This window comes from Dermacentor andersoni, chromosome 3 (genome assembly GCF_023375885.2).
Source record: "Dermacentor andersoni chromosome 3, qqDerAnde1_hic_scaffold, whole genome shotgun sequence".
Taxonomy (NCBI): domain Eukaryota; kingdom Metazoa; phylum Arthropoda; class Arachnida; order Ixodida; family Ixodidae; genus Dermacentor; species Dermacentor andersoni.
This window is the reverse complement of record NC_092816.1, coordinates 122,029,951-122,057,171: the sequence shown is the minus strand read 5'-3', so window position 1 is coordinate 122,057,171 and position 27,221 is coordinate 122,029,951. Positions and strand designations below refer to the sequence as shown.

The 27,221-nt window shown below is 48.0% G+C and overlaps 1 protein-coding gene across 1 annotated transcript in view; it reads right to left on the bottom strand.

Moving 5' to 3' along the window:
* Positions 1–10,845, bottom strand: part of LOC126538081 (uncharacterized) — a 42,605-nt gene extending 31,760 nt beyond the window's left edge. The window contains exon 1 of the mRNA XM_050185118.2: positions 10,309–10,845. Within this exon, the coding sequence (XP_050041075.1) occupies positions 10,309–10,584 (276 nt within the window). The 5' untranslated portion in view covers positions 10,585–10,845. The remainder of the gene's footprint in view (positions 1–10,308) is intronic.
* Between the last annotated feature and the right edge of the window lie 16,376 nt (positions 10,846–27,221).

The following is a 27,221-nucleotide window of genomic DNA, read 5'->3' as shown; positions in this document are numbered from 1 at the left end:
GTCCGGCGTGGGGCGGCCCGGCATTCCACTACCTGCGGGATCGGCCCACGCATCGGGAGTGCTTAACGCCTGCTTCAACTCCTCCGCTGGTCTTCGGGGTCGACCCACGTATGAGGAGTGCATAACGCGTGCTTCACCTCCGCCATGTGTCTGCCCGGCATGGCACTTCCTTCGGGATCGGCCCACGTATGGAGAGTGCTTAATGCTTGCTTCATCTCCGCCACAGGTCGGGCCGGTGTTGCACTTTCTCAACGGTATCGGCCCACGTAGCGACAACGTGGTATCGGCCCACGTGCAGTGGTATCGGCCCACGTATGGGGAGTTTTTTGCTTACCACGCCAACGACACGAAAATTTGCTTGGACGGTAGAGGTATACACCTTCGCTGTAAAATAGCTTGTACACATGCCTTGGATGTGATGGAAGGCACTGATGTTTGGGTCTTGCTATCTCGCGTTGCATTCTGGTTTTCAAAGGTATTGGCTTCGCGGTGACGTTAATTCATTCTGTATATCATAACTGGTTTCCTAAATAAAGTTACCATTTCCTTGTACCGCTTTGCCATGAGTTTTGTCAAGTGTTTGTCATAGCGCTTTCTCACGCAGCCAGCATGCGATCTCAAAGAAATTCGACCCCAGTCCGCAATACCGGCACGCCTGGGGCAAACACATGCAACATGCGGACAGAAACTTCTCCACACTAGTGCCTAGGCAGCGTCAGATGTTCAAGAACCAAAGGCCCCCAGATTTTCTATCTCGCACCCGCTCTTGCTCGCGCCTTCGCAGAAACGTCGAGCGCGTCGAGAAACGCCACGCTTCGCGGCACTTACTAGCAATGCCGCCGTGTTGCGCGCAAGTTCGCGTGCCGCAGTGATACGACCAACAGATCCAACCAACTGTGTACTGCATGGCAGCAGAACCCGTGGCAAGCCCATCTGCAGTCACTGAGAACAAACACGTATGCGGGACAAGAACCGTTTCGCTTTATTGAACACGTTTCGGGCGGCCACACACTGCGGAGACGTGAGGAGCCACACAGCGCCGACGTACACTGCGGCAGAAAGCGTCGTTACGCGTTGAAATGCGCCGACTGACGTCTGAGGTATCTAGGTCACTCAGTGTGCCCTATAAAATTATAAACCTTGTTCCCAAATGGCTGAAATGGCAGTTATATTACGCTATGATACATTCTCATCTTCACTATTGTATACTGATATGGGGGTCTACAATCAAAACTAATCTTATGAGGTTGATAACATTACAGAAAAAAGCGATACGATATGTCGAAAATCTCTCGTATAACCACCGTACAAGTTTGTAGTTTTTCAAACACTCCGTTCTAAAAGTTAATCAATTATAATAGTTTAAATTGCTTTCTTACGTCGATAACGAAATCAAGCTCGAGCCTTATAAATATCTTGAATTTCACTTTAATAGTAATGTGCCTTACAAATTAAGGCACGACCATTACAGAACTCCACTTGTGAGGACCAACTACGGAACCCAAATGCTTTCATACTTAATTCCCGGTCTTCCCAACAGACATACACAGGCCATAGGAATTATACAGAAATGCGTGTACCTGAACTCTTTCAAAGAGAATGTTAAAGCTTACCTCCTTTCCTGTCCTAACAATCAATAGTTTGTGTATAAGAATTATTTTATGGTCCTTGGGTTCCTTATCTGTACGAATTTTGCTTTAAGATTGTAAAAGCTTGTACCTTGTTCGATTTTTTTTACTTTGTATGAGACTGTGTTGTATATGTGACGGTAGTGCATTATGGTCTTTCTGTTGCCACACGCTCTCAGTGTGTGTATTCGGGTGCTTGGGTCCCGTCAGGCAGAACACATCTGCCTTTTACCCTTGCATCCGAGACCTGGTTGTTTGAAATAATAATAATAATAATAATAATAATAATAATAATAATAATAATAATAATAATAATAATAATTATTATTATTATTATTATTATTATTATTATTATTATTATTATATTGTTCTCGGGTTGAGTGAAGCTTCGTCCAATGTTCTGCGTTCCCTAACACTAAGCGCGCATGCGTGCGGCTAGTGGTTTGACCGCCCCTACGTGAGGCCATCAGCCATTTGATGTGCGCTGGGGCGCACATTCTTCTGTTGAGGCTTGCTCTCTCTCACCCGTCCCCCGAGCACAGAGATAACTACGGTAAGGGGCATGCGTCACTTTACCATGGGGCTGAATCTTATAACGGTTTGGAAAACGAACCATCCACTTCGCCGCTTGCGTCAATGTGCCACTCCCAAGCCGGAGGTGGAAGAAGGGGTGGACGCGGCCAATGGACGAGAGGGTGCTACCTCTGGAGTGTACGTCATCATATGACGAGCTAATCGAGGAACTGCAGATTGTTTCTGTTTGCAAATTAAATATAAAATATAAATTGAATATTATACGGCAAGTTATCAAGTATAACCTTGGGGTGCAGGGCGTTGGCGCAATGCAGAAGTACTTTATTAATATCGTTGTTTTTCATTCTCAGCTGACCGGCGGTATCGCAAGCGTAAATGAGTTGGCAGAGCGCAGCGCTATGTCGCCTGCTACCAGGATCTCGCACCATGCACGCAACAGGAATGCACTGCCAGCGTTTTCTATGTAGCGAGCGCGACAAAACCGCTGAATTGGTTCTTAGGGTAACATTTACTGGCCAAACATATCAATTTTCCTTCTTCTTTCGCCCTTCGTCATCGGCTCGGACATCACTCGCTCGCCGTCGCGCTGCCGCTATTCCTGCGATCTGCCACACGGCGCATCGCGTGATAGAAGCGATGGAACTTGAAATCGAACATTAAGATATACGGCCCCTGCATTGTCGGCGCGAAGTAAACTCGAAGAGTGTGGTGCTGGCCGTGCGCGGTGTGCCGTGAAATGTAGGAAAAAAAGCGCGGCACTCCCGAACGAGAGAAAAAAGGGCAGCCAAATAAGAGATCCCCACGGCATCGTCCCGTCCAGTCTGTATAGTTTTATCAGCCTAACGAAGGAAGCGCTGGACCAGCCTAGGTTGAACCCTTCTGATTGGCGAGCGGCGATCTGCGAGCTGTTCACGCTGGCGATAGCACTGGGAATTAGATTTCAGCAATTCAATATCTCCTTAGCATTGGCTTTGAAGCGAAAGTCAAGGGAAAGCTAGCCCAGCCCTTCTATCTCCGAACACAGCAATTGCGAGAGCAACTTCCTGGACAGTGTCGTCAGCAGAAATATAGGCCATTCCGATGAATTCTTCGCTTCGGACAGTCCCCTGGGTGCTGTACGGTGGTGGCGATGATCCGCAGCGCGCAATATGCCTTCCTCATCGTGGTATGACCTCTGGTGCGCTTGCACACGAGTCTCCTCCATTTGATAGTAATCTGCAAACGCTCTAGTTAGAAAGCCGGCAGGGGCGGTGCAACTCATTATCCGTCATTTCTTCGAACACGTATCGCACTTCCAGCCCTGGTCGTCACCGAAAGAGCAACGCCAAGCAGACGACAAAGGCAAGTAATAGCCTCCGAAGCAACCAACGCACGCGCGCACGACGCCCGTGTGTCTCCGGGTTCGCACGATCGGCGCGTGCGGCCAGGGTCGCAGGCAAACAGCCAAGCCACAGCAAAGGAACCCAAAGCGAACTGCCCTTTCGCCGGTTCCGCTCTTAGCCAAAGACGGTTTCCCCGCTTTGGAAATGATTGACAGATGTGTGACGTTATGATAATTTGCGGCGCCGCCCCGCTGTGTCTGACAGCCCCTGGAGCAATCAAAATTTTGGCCAATCAGATAATGCCAAGTGAACCGGTTCCCTTCCGAACCGTTTTAAGATTGGGCCCCAGAGCAGCCGCTTCTTTCCAATCCTTCCACATGGTGGTTTTACGTGCGACAATTGCATCGTTCGCTGTCAAAAGCACGTACATTGCACAGGGGTCCCTGACATGCAAGGATTTATCGTACATATTCTGAAGCGCAGCGGCTTCACTCTGTAATGACGCGTTCGCATGGATTCACCGGAGTTGGGAATCATATTCTCAGGTCGTCCTTCGTCCGCGGCGCGGTGTGTGTCGTTGCATGCGCGCTCGTTTCATACTGCTTTGCTTGTTCCAGTCCCACCTTGCGGCAACTTCCGCTGGGAGTGCACTCTCTATACAACACAGCAGAAGAAAACACCAAGACTAACGCAATGCTACACACACGACGCCTCTGCCACGGTACGAAACCTACGAAGCAGCACGTGGGGGCGCACACAGCCATAACAAAGCCGCCATTGTGGCAAGACAACATGACCGCTTAGACGAAAAAAATTATCACGTGACTTTCTTCACACCTTTTCCCCAGCTCGCGGAGAGGGTAGGATCTCATTGGATTGGGAAAACGTTTATTGAGCAGCAGTAAAGCGCGCAGGCGCACTTCGGACGTGGCCTACGTCGTCATCGTGGCGGGTGCTCTGCGAGAATCCCCGCTCGCCGTTGCCGGCTCGCCAGGCTTCTGCCTAGCCAGCGCCTCGGCCACCTGCTGGACGGCCTGGAGTTGTTTTTCTTAATCGTGGCTCCGCATTGCTTCTTCGAGCTGTGGCGGTATACGTCCTGAGTTAGCTTCGCTTGGAGGTTTGAGCAATGCCATGGCATGTTCTCGAATGTGGCCGTCTCCCTGCAGCACGCTCTGTACTTGTCATCGGGGTGCGATTCTGGATACATCCTATGCAATAGCGCCGGGCTTGGAAGCGTTCTCGTTTGTAGTTGCCTGAACAGCACGGCCTGCGACCTGCTCACCCCTTTGTAGGGCGGCGGGAGAAGCCTGCGGGCCAGCCGAAAAGCCTTGGTCAGTTCGTTATAGCTGGTCATCCTGTCTTTGGCGCTGAACAACAGCGGGCGACCGTTGCCTTAGGGGCGGTCGGTTAGTCCTCGCACTGAGGCGTGTGCTGTTTCTTTGCGATTGGCACTCTTCTCCGACGCTTATTCTGCCTGCACCAGGAACCACTTGATTCGAGTCATCTTGTCGCGGTCTGCCTGTCGGAGCAGGATGTGTGCTGCCGTTGGGGCAATTCTTCCTTTGGAGTAGTTCATCACCGACTGTCTGGAGTCGCTGAGGATCGTGTGGCATTCTCAGTCTACGATGGACTCAATTTTTTTCCTCCTGCGTGGCCGTAGACTTCGCACTGCAAATCATTTAAGAAGGAACGGAAGCATCACGGTGTTTGCCGAAAACTCCTCCTGAACGCATTGAAGAACTCTTTGCGGCAAAGTATGTCTGAAATAGTGTAATTTAACTTCATATGTACTTCTAATAAATGAGTGAATGTATGGTGTTTATTGGCGCAAGGGCCAGGTATGGCCAAAGAGCGCCAGGTCCGTGGTGATGAGTTCGCAGTGTAGTTATGAGTTCTATGAAGTTGATGTGACGTGGCTCATTTCCAGTGAGTAAAAACTTACGGGTGCCAAATGTGTGTCCTATTCTTAGACGACAGAATAGGACATCTGTTCGGCGTGATTTTTTTGCAGAAGACCAGAAACCTATTTGTGGCTTTATTACGTGCAGCTTATTATTCGATTCAGCGTCCCACAGGCATTCTCAGTGGTTTCGTAGTTTCCTTCGTAAGAAGGGCTTCAAGTCTGTGACAGGCACTGCAGTGCTAGGATTAACGGCATGCGATGAAATTGATTTGGCCATATCGTCCGCTAGAACGTTACCCTCGATGCCTCTATGGCCAGGCACACAGCATATAATCACATGCTGGTTATATATATATATATATATATATATATATATATATATATATATATATATATATATATATGCTTTACTCAGAACGGAATAGAGTTCATTAATTACTGGATTTTCATGCTTACAGAATCACATCAAGGCCTCCAGAACACTTAGTGAGTCCGTATATATAACCAATTTTTGAAGCATTGATTTCCTTATATGCTTCACTGCCTACAATTGTGCGCAGGCCTCAGCCGTAAAGATACTTGTTTCTGGATGTATTACATCGGACTCCGAGAAGGATGGACCGACGGCTGCGTAGGACAGTCCCGCATGTGACTTGGAAGCGTCTGTGTAGATCTCTATGCACGAGTGCTTCTACTGAAGTTCTAGGAAATGCATTCGGGTTTCGACCTCTGGAGCGTGCTTTGTACCTTTCAGAAAGGATACGTCAGGTTCTATCACCTGCCACTCCCAAGGAGGTAATAGCTTGGTTAGGTGCATTAGGCGATGCTCGAAGAGACGGACATGCATTATTTTATCGCTAAACTCCTTCACACGCAGCGAGAAAGGCTGTCTTAAAAGGGACGATTGCGGAAAAGTGTACCACACCTCATGTCGGTAACGTTATTAAAACATGGATGTTCAGGGTTAGATTGCACTTTAAGGAAATATGTAAAGCTGATGTAAGATCTTGGCGGGTGGAGTGACCACTCATTCGATTCAGCATATAAGCTTTCAATCGGGCTTGTTCTGAAAGCGCCAGTGGATAAACGGATACCTAGATGGTGGACAGGGTCCAGCATCCTTAGCGTGCTTGGGGCGGCAGAGTTATACACTACGGCACCATAGTCCAATCGTGACCGAATTAGGCTCTTGTGGAGATTCGTTAGACGCTTCCTGTCGCTACCCCATGTAGTCTGAGATAGAAGTTTCATTGAGGTCATTGTTTTTAGACATCTTTCTTTAAGATATTTAATGTGTGGAATGAAAGTGAGTCTGTAGTCAAGTATAATACCTAGAAATTTGTGCTCTTTGCTGGCAGGTATTCGTTGTCCACACAGTTCTAAGCAAGGATCCTGGACCAGGCCTCTCTTTCTTGTGAAGAGAACACAAGAGCTTTTGTGAGGGTTGATTTTGAATTCATTTTTCTCTGCCCACTTTGTCACTATGTTCAGGCCATGCCGTACCTGTCGCTCGCCCACTGCGAGGTTACATGATTTGAAACCTATTTGAATGTCGTCCACGTAGACGGAATAAAAAATCGCCGGTCGTAATAAAGCACGAAGTGTTGTCATGTTACCTATAAAGAGTGTGCAGCTGAGCCCGCCTCACTGGGGTACACCAGTTTCCTGTATAAAAGGACGTTACAGTGCATTGCCGACTTTTACCAGCAAGGTACGATTCGTCAAATAGGTTTCTATTAGGTTTAGCATATTGCCATGAATGCCCATTTCTGACTGGTCTCTCAAGACTCCGTAGCGCCATGTTGTGTCGTACGCCTTCTCCATGTCGAAGAATATGGATAAGAGAAACTGTTTGTGTACAAATGCGTCACGGATATATCCTTCAATACGTACAAGATGATCGGTTGTGGAGCGCCCTTCTCAGAATCCACACTGATAGTCGTCAAGCATTTTGCTCAGTTCAAGGAAATCGATGAGTCGCCGATTAATCATTTTTTCAAGTACCTTACAAACGCATCTTGTGAGGGCTATCGGGCGGTAACTTGCCACTGAGGAAGGGTCTTTGCCTTGTTTCAAGACAGGGACGACAATGGCTTCTTTGCATGTGGTTAGAAGGTATCCTACAGCCCGAATAGTGTTGAGAAGGGCGAGTGGTGTAACTTGCGTGTCATTGTGTAGGTTTTTGATCATTTCATTCATGATTCTGTCAGATCCCGGTGCAGAGCTCTTGCATGCGCTCAAGGCAACTCTCAACTCGGCAATACTAAAACGACGGTTGTACGGTTTACTCTGTCGGCATTTTCCTATGAGTGGCTTGCATTCTTCTATTTGCTTATATTTGAGACAGGATTTTGAATAATCGGTTGAACATGACACGCTCTCAAAGTGCTCCCCAAGTGAGTCTGCCTGATCTTTCAAGGTATCGCCCTGTGTGTTTGTCAAAGGAAGTGAATATGTTTTTCGCCCTCTTATCCTATCAACCCTGTTCTAGACTTTGGACTCATCTGTATACGAGTTGATACCCGATAAAAACTTCTGCCAACTATCTCTTCTGACCTGGCGGCGCGTTCTCCTGCCTTGGGATTTTAATTTCTTAAAGTAATTAAGATTCTCCGCAGTGGGAGAGGCGCATAGCAACCCCCACGCTTTGTTCTGTTTCTTACGAGTGGTCCTATATTCGTCGTTCCACCATGGGACGTGCCGTTTGCACGCCAAGCCATTTACTTCAGATATGCATTTAGATGCGGCATCTATTATGAAGACTGTAAAATACTCCACAGCACCATCAATTCCTAACAAAAACATGTCAGCCCATGAGATACTAATAAAAGTTCGGAATTTCACCCAGTCGACTGTATCAGCCTTCCTCCTAGGAGCATGTGGTGGATATTCCTTTTCTTTACATGTTCTTAGCAGTATGGGGAAGTGGTCGCTCCCGTAAGGGTTGTTGGTAACTTCCCATTCAAGTTCAGGCAGTATACACGGGGAAACTATGCTAAGATATATTGAAGAAAATGTTCTGTTTGCAAGAGAGTAATATGTGGGTTCCTTCTTATTCAGCCGACACGCACCAGAAGAAAAAAAGAACTGTTCAACAAGACGACCTCGCGCATCTGAACGACGGTCGCCCCACAGGTAGCATTGTGCATTGAAATCGCCAAGAACAACATAAACTTCTGGCAATTCATCTACGAAGGACTGAAATTAATGTTTGTTTAATTTGTAATGGGGGGGGGGGTATGTAAAGCGAGCAAATAGTGATAAGTTTGTTTAGGAGAACAACTCGAACCGCTACTGCTTCAAGGGCCGTTCGTAGCTGTAAACGTTGACACGCTATGCTTTTTTGAATTACAATGGCAACACTGCCCGATGATGCGATAGCATCATCGTAATCTTTGCGAAAACTAACATACTGTCGAAGAATGTTGGTGTGTTTTGAGTTTAGGTGTGTTTCCTGTAAACACACCACTCTTGGATTATGTTCGTGGATGAGTTCTTGTACATCATCATGGTTTCTTAGAAGACCTATGACGTACGTTGCATTGAATAATTTGTGTATCCATAATAAAAGTAAATTGGTGCTGTGTGTACAGAAACAGAAGTGGTGCCTTAGACTACAGAGCCCTTCCGAGGCCCTGTAACGGGGGTTTTGTCCTTTCTGGAGCGTTCGAGGGTACCTCGAGGGCGCTAATGGGAACAGCATTTGAAGCTCGACTATGTGAAGAGAGAAGAAACATTTAGTAATAATTTTTTCTAATAAAAAGAAACAGCTTGATTTCATTCAACAACATTAAGAACAAAAATTCTAGTTTGATATACCTCTGCCGAAGAAAAAGAAACACAACGCTCTTTTTCTTTTATTAGGAACAATAAATACTTCTATTTCAGCATCGGCTAGATAAGAGGGTGGTCACATCGCTATCTAATGCGTCCGCTAGATGAGAAGGCGCTCACGTCGCTATCGATTGCACTACTATGCAGCTCTGGAAGTCTGGAAAAATGCGTGATCGCAAAATTCAGTCGCTTACATACGACCCTCTCACGCGTTGTGTTGCTTTGCTTGTCAACGTCTTGTTTGCTACGCCACTGAAAAGCGCTCAGCCTCTGGTGGACGGTAAGTAATCTCGGGAGATAAAAAAAAGCAATTTTGTGCCATGTTACTACAGCGTCCCTGATAGCCCGCTGTGCATTTTCCGGAAGCTAAAGTGCGCAATTTGTCATTCCTCTAATAGAGTTGAACGTCGCAAAGCGACACTGAGGCTTCTTCAGAAACGCCGTAATGCAGTGTTCGGAATTAATCTCTGGAAAATATTGCCGAAATAAATCGAAAAGATGGCAAAATAAGGACAATCGCTATAAAATGCGGGAAATGGTCAAAGATATCGATTGAGTTCATTAAAGGGCTTTCTCACGTGGCCCCATTACAAATTTTGGTTATACACTGGAGGCTGTAAAACGCCGTCGAAAATTACAAACTTTCGGAAAACAAGATCATGGAGCACACAATTCTATCTTGACAACAACAAAAATTCATCACAATTTTGTGAACAATATATACATATCACACTATAGCTAAAGCGCACAAAATCGCTGAAGTATGCATGGATCTCCAGTAGACCATGGCTCATATCTGAGTAGTACTTTTGCAGAATCCTTGCAAACGTAAGAAAGTCGTGTCAGATAAACATTCCTACACCAAATATCTCGTCTTCAAATATTTTAATAGATGCAGTTTACAGAACTGCAATATCTGCTTCTGATGCCGTGTTATTGGTTTGTAAACTTCGTGCTTCTAACTTTATATAAACATATCATTTGAGACAATTTTTGTAAAAAGCACAGGATCCTACATCACAATTCTATTGCCTAGTGTTGCTAGCATAATTAGACACATTATTCCGGCCCCGAAGTATATGCTTACCTTGTACCAGTAGGTCTCCTTGAGGACTGTCCGCTTCTTCCAGCACTTGCAACCCGTCAGGTCTCCATCACGGTCCATGCCTGCGTCGCAGATGAGTACCGCGTCCTCGCCGTAGTCGAAGATCACCAGCCAGTGCTTCTCCCACGAATCCCCGCAAACGCTTCTGGACGCTGAAGCGAAGTACGACAGCATAGTCGCGCTTGCAGAACCGGTGTTCTGGATCGGCGCGACGCAGAGGTAGACGTCGCAGACATCGGAGTGCATCGAACGAGACATCGTCTTCTGTGTGGCCTTCCTTTCCCAGAGTGTCTTAGGCGGCGGCTTGCTTTTGCAAAGCGGTGGATAGTAGTAGCGTGCAGCAGCTGAAAAGCACTGCCGTCTTCTTGGCTGTCGGCTGTTGCGATTATTCAAACCAGCACAAAGTGCACGCGAAGAGCGTCAACACACGCCAAAAGCGAATGGTGGAATGTTGATCGCACAGTTTTATACCTAGACGGGCAGGTGCAGAGTGTACCACACAATGCTCGAGTGAGCCAAACGGCGCGCTTCTGCTGATGCGCCGCGTGTGGAAACATGTGCGAGGGCCCTGCGAGCGAACTGGATACAGGACGTTTAAGCAACAGATAGCCAAAGAAAATATTTACGATAACTCTAAGGGGAGCTCATTGTTGTTTGAGGCCAGGACAGGTGTATTGCGGACTAAAACGTATCGAGCCAGATACCAGGCGATAGATTTGTTGTGCGGTAGGTGTGCAGATTCGGAAGAAACGGCTGAACACCTGATACTCGCTTGTAAACCACTTCACCCTGCAGTTAAATGTAACGGGGAACTATTCAAAGTTTTGGGTTTTAAAGACAGTGAAAGTAAAATAGGCTTTGAACAGGTAGAAATAACTAGACGGAGGCTATCTGATTGGTGGATAATATCAACGCAAAAGTAAAGAAGTAAATGCATAGGTATGCATATGCATATGGTGCCATTCAAGGCTAGGTGGCGCGCGCCGCCGCCGCCCGATTCAAAGGGTTCAGCCTCATCCATCCATCCATCCATTGGTGCGGAGACGTCCGGACGCCAAGTTTCACCCTAGACGCCAGCCCTCGTTTCTACCCCGGCGGAACAATGTGTGTATGTGAAGTGGTTTTAGAAAAGGAGGCGGAAGAGATGAGTGCAGCGCCGTAACTGTCTCTCACAGGAGGACACCTCAACAGCACTGCACGGGGAAGGGCGAATGGGGAGAAAAAGATGAAGGAGAGAAAGACAGGACGAACGTGAGGGCACAAAAAAAAAATGCGAGCGCGGGGCTCAGAGCCGCGCTCTCAAGTGCGTCGCATTGCAGTCGTCTAGCAGTGCCGAAAGAGCGTGCTTCACTATGGACGAGTGGGCTGCAGGGAATAGCAGCGCGCTCGCCGTATGTACGCATTCATTCAATAAACGATGACGCGAATTTTGGTTTCAAATTTGTTTTCTGGATGCGTAGTAGTTTCGTAAAGTTTAAGTTTGACATGCGATCGTGCATCCACATCGGACGCTATGGCACGTTCGTGCTTTTTGTGCCACCCAAGCCCCGAAGTGTTCTGGCATATACCTTCACATGTAAGTAAATGAATGTATCTTCTTGTTCTGAACATCACGCGAGCAGACAGCTCTTGTGATGCACCACAATCGTTTGAGAAACGTCACGGTAGAGCATTTTTTTACATGCGGAGCGATGTTTTTATTGGCCGGTGTCCCTTCAGAAGGCAATTGCTGGACAGGTACACCAGCGCAGCGGAATTGTACATGCGAATCCACAAGCAAGTCACAGAATCTGTTTAATTGCATGCTTCTACAAAGGTCACAGCAGAAAAAGAGCCTGATGCCGAGTATTTCTGTGCCATGAAGCAATCAAGAGGCGAGTGCCTGATACGGATGAAATCTAGTGCATGAACCCACATAATATTAGCGTACGCGTTTTATTAACTGTGCAATATTTTAAACAATTCCTTGCATGCCATTTCATGTGGCATATCTTTTCTGGTCACAAATGTGTGCAGCGAATCTATTTGCATGATCAACTCCGGGCCTGTGGGACCGCTCACATCCAGTTGATGCTGAGTCTTTTACATGTATCCATAAACTGCAGATATGCCCATCACATCCCTACGAGCGTTTCCAAATTCAATTACTTTAGACAACATGCACATATGCAATACTGACATTATCTCAAGCGCCACTAAGCAGCTGGGACAAATTTTTGTTGAGTATACTCGCAGGTAAAATAAGTTGATCATGTCCCCGCAGGGGCGTCTGCGTCAGAAGGCGTTTGGTGTGTTGCGACACCACGGACCCGAGCACAGGAGGGTTGGACCCTCCCGCGTGTAGCCGTGCGCGGCTTAGCCGTGTCTGGGGAAAAGGGGATCCTGGAGGTTGAGCCGATGCCCGGTGTTTGGACCTTTAAGGCCCCCCGGCGGAGGCAACACACCTCTTTGGCCTCTGCTTCACATAGACGGCACCCCCGGACTGACCCACCCGGGGGAAATCGGTAGTTGCCTTTTCCTGTCTCTCACTCTCCCTCCAACCTTCGTCTTTCTCTTACTTGCCATCTTTCCTGTCTTCTCCTAACTTCCGCTCACTTCCAATTTTCCAGGCAGCAAGGGTTAACCTTGTGTGAATAATCAACCTAGGTTATCTCATATCTGGTTATAGTGATAACGTACAGCTGGCGTTTGCAGGACCTGTTATTAGTCCCTGTAGCGTCCCCTTGTAGGACTCCACGGTGGGTGGCTGGCGTTATTGCCGAAAATGAATACCTTTATGGCAACCTCTTTCCCTCCGCTTCCTGATCGCCCTCAGAAAAGAGGGCGCACCGATGATGTATTCCAATTTTTTGGTCGGCAAAAAGAATCCTTCCCTCGTTTTCACGTGATCCACTCTGAAAAACCAGCTAAGCAAGTGCGAACAATCTCCTCGTTCCTGGTATCTAAGTCTCTTACCGAAGTTTTTGGTCCAGGATATAAGGTGTCGAGGATGGCTAGCGGAGACCTCCTCTTGGAGCTCCGCGATCAGAAGCAATTTGAGAAACTGCCTCAGCTAGTATCATTTGGGGAGACCCAAGTAGTAGTAACCCCGCACCGCACGATGAATACCTCCCGCGGCGTTGTCTCGGACGATGATTTGCTGGAGCTCACTGAGGCTGAGCTCTTGGAGGGCTTCAGCGAACAGAATGTCATAAATGTCAAAAGAATCAAGATGAGGCGAGACGGTAAAGAAATTGCGACCAAACACCTAATACTCACCTTCAATTCAAGTGTCCTGCCCGAGTCAATCGAGGCCGGGTACATCAAGCTTCGTGTAAGACCGTATGTGCCAAATCCCTTCAGATGTTTCAAATGCCAACGTTTTGGCCACAGCTCGCAGAGCTGCCGAGGCCGCCAAACATGTGCGAAATGCAGTGCCCTTGAACACTCCACTGAAGCATGTAAGAACTCTCTACACTGTGTAAACTGTGATGGGGATCACGCTGCGTACTCGCGGTCATGCCCCTCCTGGAAGAAGGAAAAAGAAATTGTAACCATAAAGGTAAAAGAGAATATATCGTTCAAAGAGGCACGAAGGCGGGTAGCATACCTGCCAAAGAAAAGCTTTGCCGAAGTGGCGCGTCAGGGGGCAGCGTCACAACAGCCTCCGGCGGCTGTCCGACCCACAAGCAGTGAGTCGGCAGTCACGCCATCTGCCCCCGCGGCGGTTGCAGCTAGCGCTGCTCCGTCAACCGAGGAGAAGGGACCATCGACCCCGCAGGTGGGCGCAGCCGAGGCTGCCTCAACCTCCCAATCCCTCCCAGCGCTGGCAACGGCCGGCGTAGCCAAATCCCTCAGGGAGCCCCATCAACCTCCGGGCTGGTGGGCGCAGGGGTCTTGCCCTCCAAGGCGGGACTCCCCCTGAAAACTTCTCGCTCGCAAGAGCACGTGTCCGGCGCCTCACAAGAGGCAATGGACACAACACCTGTCCTCAAGGCGCACCAAGCGCCTAAGGAGCGGCGAGGCTCGCTCGAACGCTCCAGAAAGGGCAAAACTCCCGTTACAGGGCCTCGAAAGGGCTCTGTAATTTAATCACTGTAATTTCCATAATCACTACTTCTGTTTCTGTACACACAGCACTCCCAATATGGATACACAAATAATTCAATGGAACGTCAGAGGTCTTCTCAGAAACCTTGATGATGTGCAGGAACTTATACAAAAACACAATCCAAAAGTGCTGTGTTTACAGGAAACACACTTAAAAAACAAACACACAAACTTTCTTCGACAGTATCTAACTTTTCGCAAAGATCGCGATGATGCCGTCGCATCATCGGGCGGTGTTGCCATAGTCGCTCATAGAAGTATAGCGTGTCAACATTTACAGCTACAAACACCCCTAGAAGCAGTGGCGGTTCGAGCTGTCCTACTAAACAAACTCATCACCATTTGCTCGCTTTACATACCCCCGCATTACCAACTAAACAAACACTAATTTCAGTCCTTGATAGATCAATTGCCAGAACCTTATGTTGTTCTTGGCGATTTCAATGCACACAGCTCTCTCTGGGGCGACTCTCGTATAGATGCGCGAGGTCGTCTCGTTGAACAGTTCCTTTTTTCGTCCGGTGCGTGTCTGCTGAATAAAAAGACACCCACATATTATTCTCTCGCAAACAGAACATTTTCTTCAATTGACCTCAGCCTAGTTTCCCCTTGTATACTGCCTGAACTCGAATGGGAAGTGACCAACAATCCTTACGGGAGCGACCACTTCCCCATACTGCTAAAAACACATAAAGAAAAAGAATGTCTACCACAGGCTCCTAGGTGGAAGATCGATACAGCCGACTGGGAGAAATTCCGAAACTTAACTAGTATCTCATGGAATGACATGTCTTCTTTAGGAATTGATGCTGCTGTGCAGTATCTCACAGCTTTCATTATAGATATTGCATCTAAATGCATATCAGAAGTAAATGGCTTGGCATGTAAACGGCGGGTCCCGTGTTGGAACGACGATTGTAGGATCGCTCGTAAGAAGCAAAACAAAGCGGGGGGGTTACTACGCGCTTCTCCCACTGCAGAGAATCTAGGCAACTTTAAGCAAGTAAAATCCCAAGGCAGGAGAACCCACCGACAGGCCAGAAGGAAAAGCTGGCAGAAGTACCTATCGAGCATTAACTCGTTTACAGACGAGGCCAAAGTCTGGAACAGGGTAACTAGAATTAGAGGGCGACAAACATATTCACTCCCTCTGGTATATACACAGGGCGATACACTGCAAGATCAGGCAGACTCACTTGCGGAGCACTTTCAGAGCGTGTGAAGTTCAAAAAATTATTCGCAATCTTTTCTCATATATAAGCAAATAGAAGAACGTAAGCCATTAATAAGAAAAAGTCGAGAGAATGAGCCTTACAACCGTCCTTTCAGTATTGCCGAATTGAGAGCTGCCTTGAGCGCATGCAAGAGCTCCGCACCAGGATGTGATAGAATCATGTACGAAATGCTGAAAAACTTACACAATGAAACGGAAGTGACACTACTTACACTTTTCAACGCTATCTGGGACGCAGGGTACCTTCCGACCGCATGGAAAGAAGCCATTGTGGTCCCTGTTTTAACACAAGGGAAAGATCCTTCCTCAGTGGCAAGCTACCGCCCGATAGCCCTCACAAGTTGCATGTGTAAGGTATTTGAAAAAATGATAAATCGGCGACTGATTCATTTCCTTGAACAGAACAAAATGCTTGATCCCTATCAGTGTGGCTTCCGAGAAGGGCGCTCCACAACCGACCATCTTGTACGTATTGAAAGAAATATCCGAGACGCATTTATACACAAACAGTTCTTCCTCTCGATATTTCTCGATATGGAAAAGGCGTATGACACAACGTGGCGATACGGGATCTTGCGAGATTTATCGGAAATGAGCATTCATGGTAATATGCTAAACATAATAAAAAGCTACTTGTCCAATCGTACCTTCCGAGTGAAAGTCGGCAATGTGCTGTCGCGTCCTTTTACACAAGAAACTGGTGTGCCCCAGGGAGGCGTGCTCAGTTGCACACTTTTTATTGTTAAAATGACAACGCTTCGTGCTTCCTTACCACCAGCCATTTTGTATTCCGTCTATGTGGACGACATTCAAATAGGCTTCAAATCCTGTAACCTCGCAGTATGCGAGAGACAGGTACAGCATGGTTTGAACAAGGTGTCAGGGTGGGCAGAGAAAAATGGTTTTAAAATCAATCCTCAAAAGGGTTCTTGTGTGCTGTTTACAAGGAAGAGAAGCCTAGTTCCGGATCCTTGCTTAGAAATGTGTGGACAACAGATACCTGTAAACAAAGAGCACAAATTTATAGGTGTTATAGTTTACAATAGACTTACTTTCGTCCCACACATTAAACAACTCAAAGAAAAGTGTCTGAAAACAATGAACCTAATGAAACTTCTATCCCAGACTACGTGGGGTAGTGACAGGAAGTGCCTAATGAATCTGTATAAGAGCCTCATCCGGTCACGATTAGATTATGGTGCCGTGGTATATAACTCTGCCGCCCCAAGCGCGCTAAAGATGCTAGACCCGGTTCACCATCTAGGCATCCGTTTAGCCACGGGCGCTTTCAGAACAAGCCCGATTGAAAGTTTATATGCCGAATTAAATTAATGGTCTCTCCACCTACAGAGATCATACAACAGCTTTACATATTTTCTTAAAGTACGCTCAAATCCTGAACATCCATGTTTTGATACCGTTACCGATATGACGTGCGCTACACTTTTCAGCAATCGCCCCTCTATAAGACAGCCTTTCTCGCTGCGTGTGAAGGAGCTTAGCAATGAAATGCATGTCCCACTCCTCGAGCATAGCTTAATGCACACAATCAAGCTCTTACCTCCTCGGGAGTGGCAGGTGATACAATGTGACATATCCTTTATAAATTTACAAAGCACGCTCCTGAGGCCGAAATCAGAATGTATTTCCTAGAACTTCAGTACAAACACTCCTGCGCAGATTTCTACACAGACGCTTCAAAGTCAAATGCCGGGGTGTCCTATGTAGCCGTCGGCCCATCCTTCTCGGAATCCGATGTACTACATCCGGAAACAAGCATCTTTACGGCCGAGGCCTACGCATTACTCTCTGCCGTGAAGCACATAAGAAGATCAAAACTTTCAAAAGCAGCGATCTATACAGACTCTCTAAGCGTCGTGAAGGCCTTAATGTCACCCTACAAACATAAAAATCCCGTATTCAATGAACTGTATTCGGTATTATGTAAAGCGTACTCATCTAACCAGAATATCATAATATGCTGGGTCCCTGGCCATAGGGGAATCGAAGGTAACGTTCTCGCGGACGAGATGGCCACATCTATCACATCGCAAGCTGTTAACCCTACCGCTGATGTGCCTGTCACAGACCTGAGGCCTTTCTTACGAAATAAACTGCGAAATCACTGGCAGTGCACGTGGGACGTGTGCAAACAAATAACAAACTGCACGTCATAAAGCCCCAGTTAGGTTTTTGGCCCTCCCCAACAAAATGTCGGCGAACAGATGTCCTATTCTGTCGCCTCAGAATAGGACACACATTTGGGACCCATCATTTTCTACTTACTGGAATTGAACCTCCAAACTGTGGTAGATGCGGTGAGAGGCTGACCGTCCTCCATGTCCTCTTGGAGTGTCGGAAAGCCGAACCTGAAAGAATGAAACATTTTCCGCTTGCATACCGTAATTACATCCCTCTACACCCGGCTATGTTTCTTGGTAAGGAACCACTTTCTAAAACCAAGGCAGTCCTCGACTTCTTAAAGGGTGTAGTTCTACACGTTATAAGCCCATTAAATTCGTAGAGCATCCTCGCTCCAGAGGATGCCGCTGCGATAATTGTTTTGAATAGCACATGCCTCCAGGCCCTTGTGCTTCAAGGGCTCTAAGGAGGTAGTAGTGCTCTAGCATCTCTTATAATCTGATGTATTTTACCTATCGCATCATTCTTTTTATATGCATCTATATGTTCATAGTACAAGTCATACGTCATCGCCATAATTTTATTACACATATTTTACGCACTTGAGAGCGTATATTTAAGGCCCCTTTACAGCCACGTCAGACCAATTTCATAGTAATCATAGTTACACTGCACACCCACTACCACAGACATGGCGCTCTTTGGCCATACCTGGCCTTTGCGCCATAAAACCCCGATCATCATCGTGAAGTTGATCATGTGGACAGCTCCAGCTCATTTTCCTTGAATCAGTGTGTACAAGGGGTATGCAAAAATAATGTTTTTCTTGCGCACCAATTATTTTGCTGTATAAGCAAGAGAACCCACCACATTAGTGTAACATATGTTGTACATCACACTAATATGAGCTTTAATTTACGAAGTGAGATGAGTTATATTTATGGCTCATTCAGTCAAATCATACTGAGAGCTGCATTCATCAATCTTCCATTGGATTTTGCAAATGCTTAATGAAGCATATTTCCCTGTTATGCAGATATGCAATGGGAAGCCCTTCTTTGTGTTCCAAAGGTAAAATTTAAGCTCTAAATTAAAGTAGCCATTTCTAGTCAGAAACAACAAGCCCACGGAACAGAAATTCAGAAGTGTCAAATGATTTTAAGGAAAGAATGGTATTTGAAAATGCAAGACTCTTTAGTGGAGGTCAAACAAGTCAATATAGGTAGACTAATCTGCGAAATTATGCGAGTAATGGGATAGCAAAGAATGGGTCAGGAAATGTGTTGCTTTTCTGCAAAACGAAAGCTAATGATTGTCATTACATGAATCACCTTAGCGTCATCAGACTGCTGCTTGATAAATTCAGAAACAAACGAAAAAACATGTCATGCAAAAAAGCAATTTAATGATGTTCTCTCCACACTGGGGTTAATAATAAAACGGATCACATCTAATGTGTACATATCAGACACGTTGTGAAAGAATAAAAGGAAAATTCAATTTAGAGCTATCGTACTCGCCCCATAGATTTGGGGGCCTTGAACCAACATCTATGGGGCTACAGTTAGTGATAGTTACAACTGCATTTACAAATTGCATGCATCCATGCAGACAAGGATGAGTCTTAATATTTTTGGCTACCACTTCAAATGCCTCCATCAGGTGTTAACAACACTGCACGCAGCCATACCAAGGACCTCGCAGCAACACCTCTAGGTAAAAAGTAAAAGCAGTAAAGTGCTTATGCATTCTGGACACTATATTTGAACACTTCTCGGCAAGAACAGGGCACGAAGCAGACATAAGAACTGTATTTATTTCCATAATTTCCCATTTAAATGGCCTTTTGATGTCAAGATGCCATACAGACACATGCAAGTAAGAGGCAAGAAGCAATGGCACTCGTATGGACATTTATCCAATTCCTTTATTTTTCTTACCTTTAGGCAGCCAGCACACCTCGAACAACTACTTTAACTGCGGGTGTGGGACCCAAGTCGCCAAGGTAGGGTTTCAGAAAAAGTGACAGGCGATGAAAACGGCCACTTCTCCATGTAAACGATACTCGTTTTCTCAGATGACTCCTACACCTTAGCATACATGCCCACGTGTGCAGACTCCAACAAAAAAATGCCGCGGAGGCATGTGCAGGTCTGAGGCAAGAAGCAATGGCGCTGGTGTCGACATTCACCCAATTTCTTTTTCTTACGCTCAGGGAGCCAGCACACCTCAAACAGCCACCTTGACTGCGGGTGTGTCAGCAGATTTCTGTTGTACATATGCTCATAATAAACTTGAACTTGATAATAAACTTGGAGGCACATGGGACATTGATGCATTGCTTTTTTGAACATTTAGTGTACACATACATGTTATACTTTGCAGCACTACAGAGCATATTTTGATGCTTCCCTCTGTTTTTTGCCTTTAATTATGGATGCTTTGTGTGGCCCTCAATGCTGCAGTTCATGTTGTAGCAGCCGCTTTGTGTATTGCACACTGGATAAAGCTTGTGATATCTACATGTGCAAAAGGCCTATGCTTTTCTGACAAATACAAAATGAGGTTTTACGTACAGTTCTCACTGTTAAAATGAAAAAAAGTAAACAGTCGCATCGCGGAATTGTGTTTATTACAGTAATTCCTATAATAGTTATTGACAAGTTGACAACTTGAACTGGCCAACCTGTCAAGCCGGCAACCTGAGCGGTAGCAACAGGGCGGCGCTCTTGCGGTTCCTGATTTCAATCCATGGGCCCTATGGGTAGCTTGTCCTCTAGAGTCGGTATAGTAACTCTATGATTAAATGCATCATGACTACATGGCGTGTTCGCCTCCTGGATGCCCAAAGCGAAACTGTTTCACAAATGTTGCCGTAAATTAATTATGGCGTATGCCTCGACAATAGTATCTCAAGGTTTCGATGTTCATGTAAATGTGAAAAAGAAATAAAAATAAAATAGGTCGAAATAATGCCACCTCAAGACGCTTCTTGTGAAAGCAACAGCGCCATTAACAGAAATGAAATTAAGCCACAATAAAAATGAGGAATGTTTTATTCACTATTTGTTGGATTCACATGTTTACTATCGTTTAAGTACACTTCTCGTAGGCTGCGAAGAGGGTAAATTGCCCAAGAATAGTGAAAAAGCCATGAAATATGGTATCCGTATCTTTATGTCCGTAAAAGTAATGTGTCACAGTGATGTTAATAGGGATTTCTTCCCCATGCCATTTCACAATGCAACCTTCCGCATAGTACTAAACGTTGCCAGTTAAAAATATGGTGTCGTTTATTACTAAGCACCATTGTTTAATAGGTGTGTGCTTTTAGTATTTCCCTCCCGAACAGCTCTTTTGTAGGCGCATGACTTTTCTTTTTATTTAACTGAGATCCTCTGAAGCAATTTTAGAAATCGACGGCAAGTATTTCATTTTTCTTTTAGATTATGTATGCACTTGTGATCAGTGATCACAATGCGGCAAAAATCGGTTGAAGTGAACTAATTTTTATAGCAGGTTTGGAGATTCTTAGCTCCACCGTACATAGATTAATTAATCTAAGCCGTACAGCAGGTTACCAGAGATGTGGACAGCAGCAACGGCACTGATACCGATAATTTCCCCAACCAGAATGCATTATATATTTTTTTGTCCTTCATGGGTAGTCTCACCGAAGCGAAATTTCACGAAGAATTTCTGAGGGATTTCCGTCGCTGCTGACACCAGCAGCAAAGTACAATATGCTAGTTACTGCAACGATACTACGTGTGCTGTGTAGTTAAAACTCTACGCCACCTAGGCGGCCGCTCACGTTTACGCCCCGGTTACTCCGGTAGCCCGGCACTACGCAAAGGGTTTGGCTACAAGATGGAATTCTGTGCCCACGGATCGCTTATCTCTGGACAAGCATCTTCATCGATTGATGGGCTGTTGAGGTGCAGCAAAGCGGAATCGAAATCGGCCGCGCAGGAAGGAATACGGCGCCATTTCTGCTAGTTTTGTTGCTCCTAAAGGTGTCCCCTGGCCAAGAGTTAACTTCGCCGCCATCCAGGCGCTATAGAGCACTACGACGCAGAAGCCCACGCGGGCTGCTGGCTGGATGACTTCCTCGAGCACGGCTTGGGCGTCGCGCTCACCCGAGAGCGTCCGTGCCCAGCCGACGCAGCAGCTCCTTCACCCACTTCTGGCAGTTGTTCGTCACGGTGTAGCGGCCCGAGTCGCACATCTTTTGCGTGACCACCTCGATGTGGGTCTTCGGAACTCGGAGCTTTCCCATCCCAGTGGGGGCAAGCTCCGCGGTTTCTGTGGCAGAGGTATTTGGCGCCATCTCTGTATTGGGCGAACCCGAAATCCGTTTTCCTTGCATGGCCTCGTAGATCGTCGCGCGCACGCGCGCCGATCCAGGTGGCCGAGCCCTTGCCCCCCACTCCTCTCCAATCGCCCTCCCAACTCCCTCACCTTCGACTGTCTCCGCGCACACGCCGTGCGGCCTCGCCCGCCCGGCGCCAGCTCAGCCCGCTGCATGACGTTTCATGTTTCGTTATCTGCTGTTATCGTGAAGCGTGCGCTGCTGTGGGTTGACCGGCGTGGGTAGTTTCGTCAGTTTCGTGGTCCTCGGTAGCTGTGTGCTTGTGCTCCGCGATGTTTCACCAGTTTCACGACTCGTACCGCTCGTGCATCGTGCAGTGGTGCACAAATACCCCAAAAACAAGCCCGGCAAGGTTGTTCAGGGTGCCTAAAGACAACAGGTGAGCGCTCAGACCCAAGGACATCAGAAGGCGCATGTACACGAACACAGCCCTGTCCATGTGTGTGTTCCATGAGGCTCCGGACGTCGTTGCGCCTTGATTGTGCTACACTTGCCTGTCCCCGGTAGAGAAAGCTGACAAATAGATGTTCCTCCTCATTGTCACCTAGCCTATGACTTGTGTTTTGCTGTGCCAAGTCTCATTCTGTAACTTCAGTAACTTGCCCAGCTTTCCATAGCGCCCTCAGTGCTTTTTCTGTGTGTCGCGTTCTACAAACGTACTAACAGCTGAAAAATTACTACTCGTGTTTGTGTACTATCTCAGTAACCGCCGATGGGAAACTCGCGCGAACAAGCTTCATGTGTAGGCATGATACGCTTTTTTTCTTCTGGAAAGCATGAGCATTGCAAGTGTCCTACATGCAGATTTTTGCAGTTCGTGTTTGTTAAACAAAGGAGTGCCCAGTAGGTACGACTTAGTGCTTTAAGTGGCGTAACTTTATTGCTAAGCATTGCATTAGGGTCGAAAGAAAAGTCGTGTTGTTGGCTTACTTTACCTGGTCTTTGATTGAGGAATAGGCCTTTCTGCGAATTTTTTCGATGTGCTGCTGCAAGAGCCGACTACCTTCTGTTCCTCCTTGCCACCGTTACTCAAGTTGTGGCCAAGTGCAAAATAATGTGATAATGTGTATTTCAGTGTTTAGTACAATGCTATTTTTGTTCTGCCATGTCTTTTTCAATTTGTTCAGCAGTAATGAACATGTCACGCATTTCATATACTTTCTTGCAGATTTATATTTATAAGTAAGTTCTTTTTTTTATGGCTCTCAATCAAACAATGTTAGCATTTTATTCTATTTTTTAGGTATTTTGCGTGTCATTGTTTTTGCCGTTACCAGTGAGTTTTCCCTTTTTATAGTTGGCATGGCTTGGTCATTTTGTGCAATACCTTAGTGCATATATCAGAAGCTCGTCTACATTGCAGTCTTGGGGGCGTTATATAAGTCTTTTTTGTGTGTGTGTACATGAAACGGCCTTCGCGTTTTCCAGCGCTTTCTTTTATATTATTTTACCGTCTGTGAACTTTTGTGTTTAGTACTCTTGTATATGTCGTGCACCTTTCACTTTTGCTCATTTTTTGAGCGTGTATCACCACCACGTTATAAAAAAATCTGTTCTCGGAAACGAAGCCAATAAAGCGAGGCTAAACATCTGTTGTGTTGGAAGTGGAATTTTTTTTATGTCCCGGCACATGCTGGTATAATATAAGTATGGGCAAGACTACGTGCGTGCCAACGCATAGCCCACAGCGTACCACGCGCCAGCTCGCAAGCAATGCCAGTACGCTGCGTAGCGCGCGCATTGCTTACGAGCTGGCGCGTGGGGCACCGAAGCACGCGCCGCGCATAGGTAAAAACAAAAGAAAGGTGACCGCCGAACGCGCCATGAGGGAAAGGGTGAAAGTGAGCGGAGCGGGTCGGCATAATAAAAACAAAGAAAAGAAAGATGTTAGGGAGAGGAGGCGCCGCGCGGCTGCTATTCCTGTAGCCATGACAACGTAAACAATCCTGTGCGCCGCCATTCTGCTTCTGCGTCGCCCATTGGTTAAAGGGCCGTTTAAGGGCCGTTTATAGTCCGACGTAACGCCCGCGCGCGCGCGCGCTACGTCACGTCGGCGAAAACGACCCCTCTATAGTCGGGCGCACCGGCGCAGCCAACGTAACCGGCGGCTTCCGACGCGCACCGACGGGCCCGGCGCCGATATGGCTCGTGAGCCATTCGCGCGTCGGAGTCGGCGGACCTCTCGCACTACAATGCATTGCGCGCGAAGAAAAAGGCGCCAACACAACTCCACAGACTGCTTTTGCGGACAGCGCGCGACTTGCCGAACGTTCTGCGCATGCTCCGAAGATATCAGCTGACGGCGCGCGCGTTGAAGTATAGAGGGGATGGCATCTCGGCTGGCGCAGCGCAACCGACGTAGCGTGACTGACCGCGAACGACGCTCGCCCGCGCGCCGATAACGTCGGAGTATAAATGTGCCCTAAGGGCCGTTTATAGTCCGACTTAACGCCCCCGCGCGCGCGCTACTTCACGTCGGGCGCACTGCCGCAGCCAACGTTAAGGCACGTTTATATTCCGACGTTATCGGCGCGCGAGCGAGCGTCGTTCGCGGTCAGTCACGCTGCGTCGGTTGCGCTGCGCCAGCCGAGATGCCATGACCTCTATACTTCAACGCGCATTGTGGTGCGAGAGTTCCACCGACTCCGAGGCGCGAATGGCTCAGGAGCCATATCGGCGCCGGGCCCGTCGGGGCGCGTCGGAAGCCGCCGGTTAAGGGCCGTTTATAGTCCGACGTAACGTCCGCGCGTGCGCGCGCGCGCGCGCGCTACGTCACGTCGGCGAAAACGACCCCTCTATAGTCGGGCGCACCGGCGCAGCCAACGTAACCGGCGGCTTCCGACGCGCCCCGACGGGCCCGGCGCCGATACGGCTCCGGAGCCATTCGCGCGTTGAAGTCGGCGGAACTCTGGCACCACAATGCATTGCGCGCGAAGAAAAAGGCGCCAACACAACTCCGCAGACGGCTTTTGCGCATGGCGCGCGACTTGGCGAACCTTCTGCGCATGCTCCGAAGATAGCAGCCTACGGCGCGCGCGTTGAAGTATAGAGGGGATGGCATCTCGGCTGGCGCAGCGCAACCGACGTAGCGTGACTGACCGTGAACGACGCTCGCCCGCGCGCCGATAACGTCGGACTATAAACGGGCCTTTACGTTGGCCGCGCTGGTGCGCCCGGCTATCGAGCGGTCGTTTTCGCCGACGTGACGTAGCGTGCGCGCGCGCGCGCGTTACGTCGGACTGTAAACGGCTCTTTACGCCGGCGCTGCAGTGCGTCGGACTATAGAAGTTGTTTTCGCCAACGTAACGTAGCGTGCGCGAGCGCGCGTTACGTCGGACTATATTCACGCCTTTAAGGCCCGTTTATAGTCCGATGTTATCGGCGCGCGGGCGAGCGTCGTTTGCGGTCAGTCACGCTACGTCGGTTGCGTTGCGCCAGCCGAGATGCCATCCCCTCTATACTTCAACGCGCGCGCCGTAGGCTGCTATCTTCGGAGCATGCGCAGAAGGTTCGCCAAGTCGCGCGCCGTCCGCAAAAGCCTGCGTCTGCGGAGCTGTGTTGGCGCCTTTTTCTTCGCGCGCAATGCATTGTGGTGCCAGAGTTCCGCCGACTTCGACGCGCGAATGGCTCAGGAGCCATATCGGCGCCGGGCCCGTCGGGGCGCGTCGGAAGCCGCCGGTTACGTTGGCTGCTCCGGTGCGCCCGACTACAGAGGGGTCGTTTTCGCCGACGTGACGTTGCGTGCGCGCGTGCGGACGCGCGCGGGCGTTACGTCGGACTATAAACGGCCCTTTAGGGACTGAAGAGGACCTTGGCGCTAGCGTCGAAAGACCGTCTGCTCCAAAACAGCCAATGGCAGCCATGCGGAGATTCTCCCCTCGGGCTTTCCCAGGTGCATCTGCAGAAAAGAGTAAGGGCCCAAAATGGTCAATCGGCGCGTCCGTTCCACCCTCGTCCGAACGCGTGCTTACCATTTACCAATAACCATTTACACTGTGTGCAGAGTGTATAACTTACACATTGTAAACAGAAATTCGTGCACAACTGTTTGATACGTACAATCTTTCGCGCGACCACACGCGTGCGGTGCGGCTTGCGGCGATGGGCGGCTGGAGCGTAAATCGGCCCTATTGGCCTCGAGCTCCACCACTCGAAAAGCTGGCGCCACCATCGGCGTGACGTGCTAGGAGGGATCGCGTGGACATAGCGGCCGCGTCGGCTGCTTCGGTAGCACCAAAGCGAGCTGAAAACGAGTTTAAATTCCCTCGTACGCTGCGGTCGTCATTGAGTGGCGAAATTTTCCCGCTTCGAGTGTCTCCCTTACAATGCTTGAAAGCACTACAATAGGTAGTGGCTGCCTTTGAAGGCGCGCAACATGGTAGGCTACTGCTCGGTGCCGCAGGGCCGGACGCACGTAACGGAGGCCGGTGTCAGCCTTATTCACACGTAGCCGCAGGACAAGAAGCTGCGTGAAGCTTGGCTCGCGAAACATAAAACCGGCAAACAGTCATCTGCTACAACTCGGGTATGCAGCAAGCACAGACGCGAGGGAGACGCGAGGAAGCACAGACGCGGTCTGCGATGTTCTGAAAACGCGCACTGAGACGCTCACCCGAGTCCGCTGCCCGACTAATGTCATGATGGTTTTGTCTATGAACTTGTCGATGCTATAGATAATGGCAAGTTCAGTGGAGTGGAAAGGCAGCGGTAAGAAGCACATTTAAAAAGAGCATGGTATATGGTCATGTATGTGTTATGAATTAATGCACTGGATTACAAGAAAGGAGCAGCGGGAAATTGCACGCTGAGAACACCGATAAACATAGAGTACGACGCAAAAGGATAGACAGTTGGGCGAGATGGTACGGTAACATGATTTTTGGCTTCTAGCGCGAAGTGAAACACGGACACAGAAAGGAGCAGACAGGACGAGCGCTATTTAACTGTTAGTGCAATCAAAGAAGCAACATTGGCTACACTAGAAAGGTTAAAGCGTTCACATTGTAAAGAGCCCTGTGTACAAGAAATGTAATGCAAAAGGATAGACAGTTGGGCGAG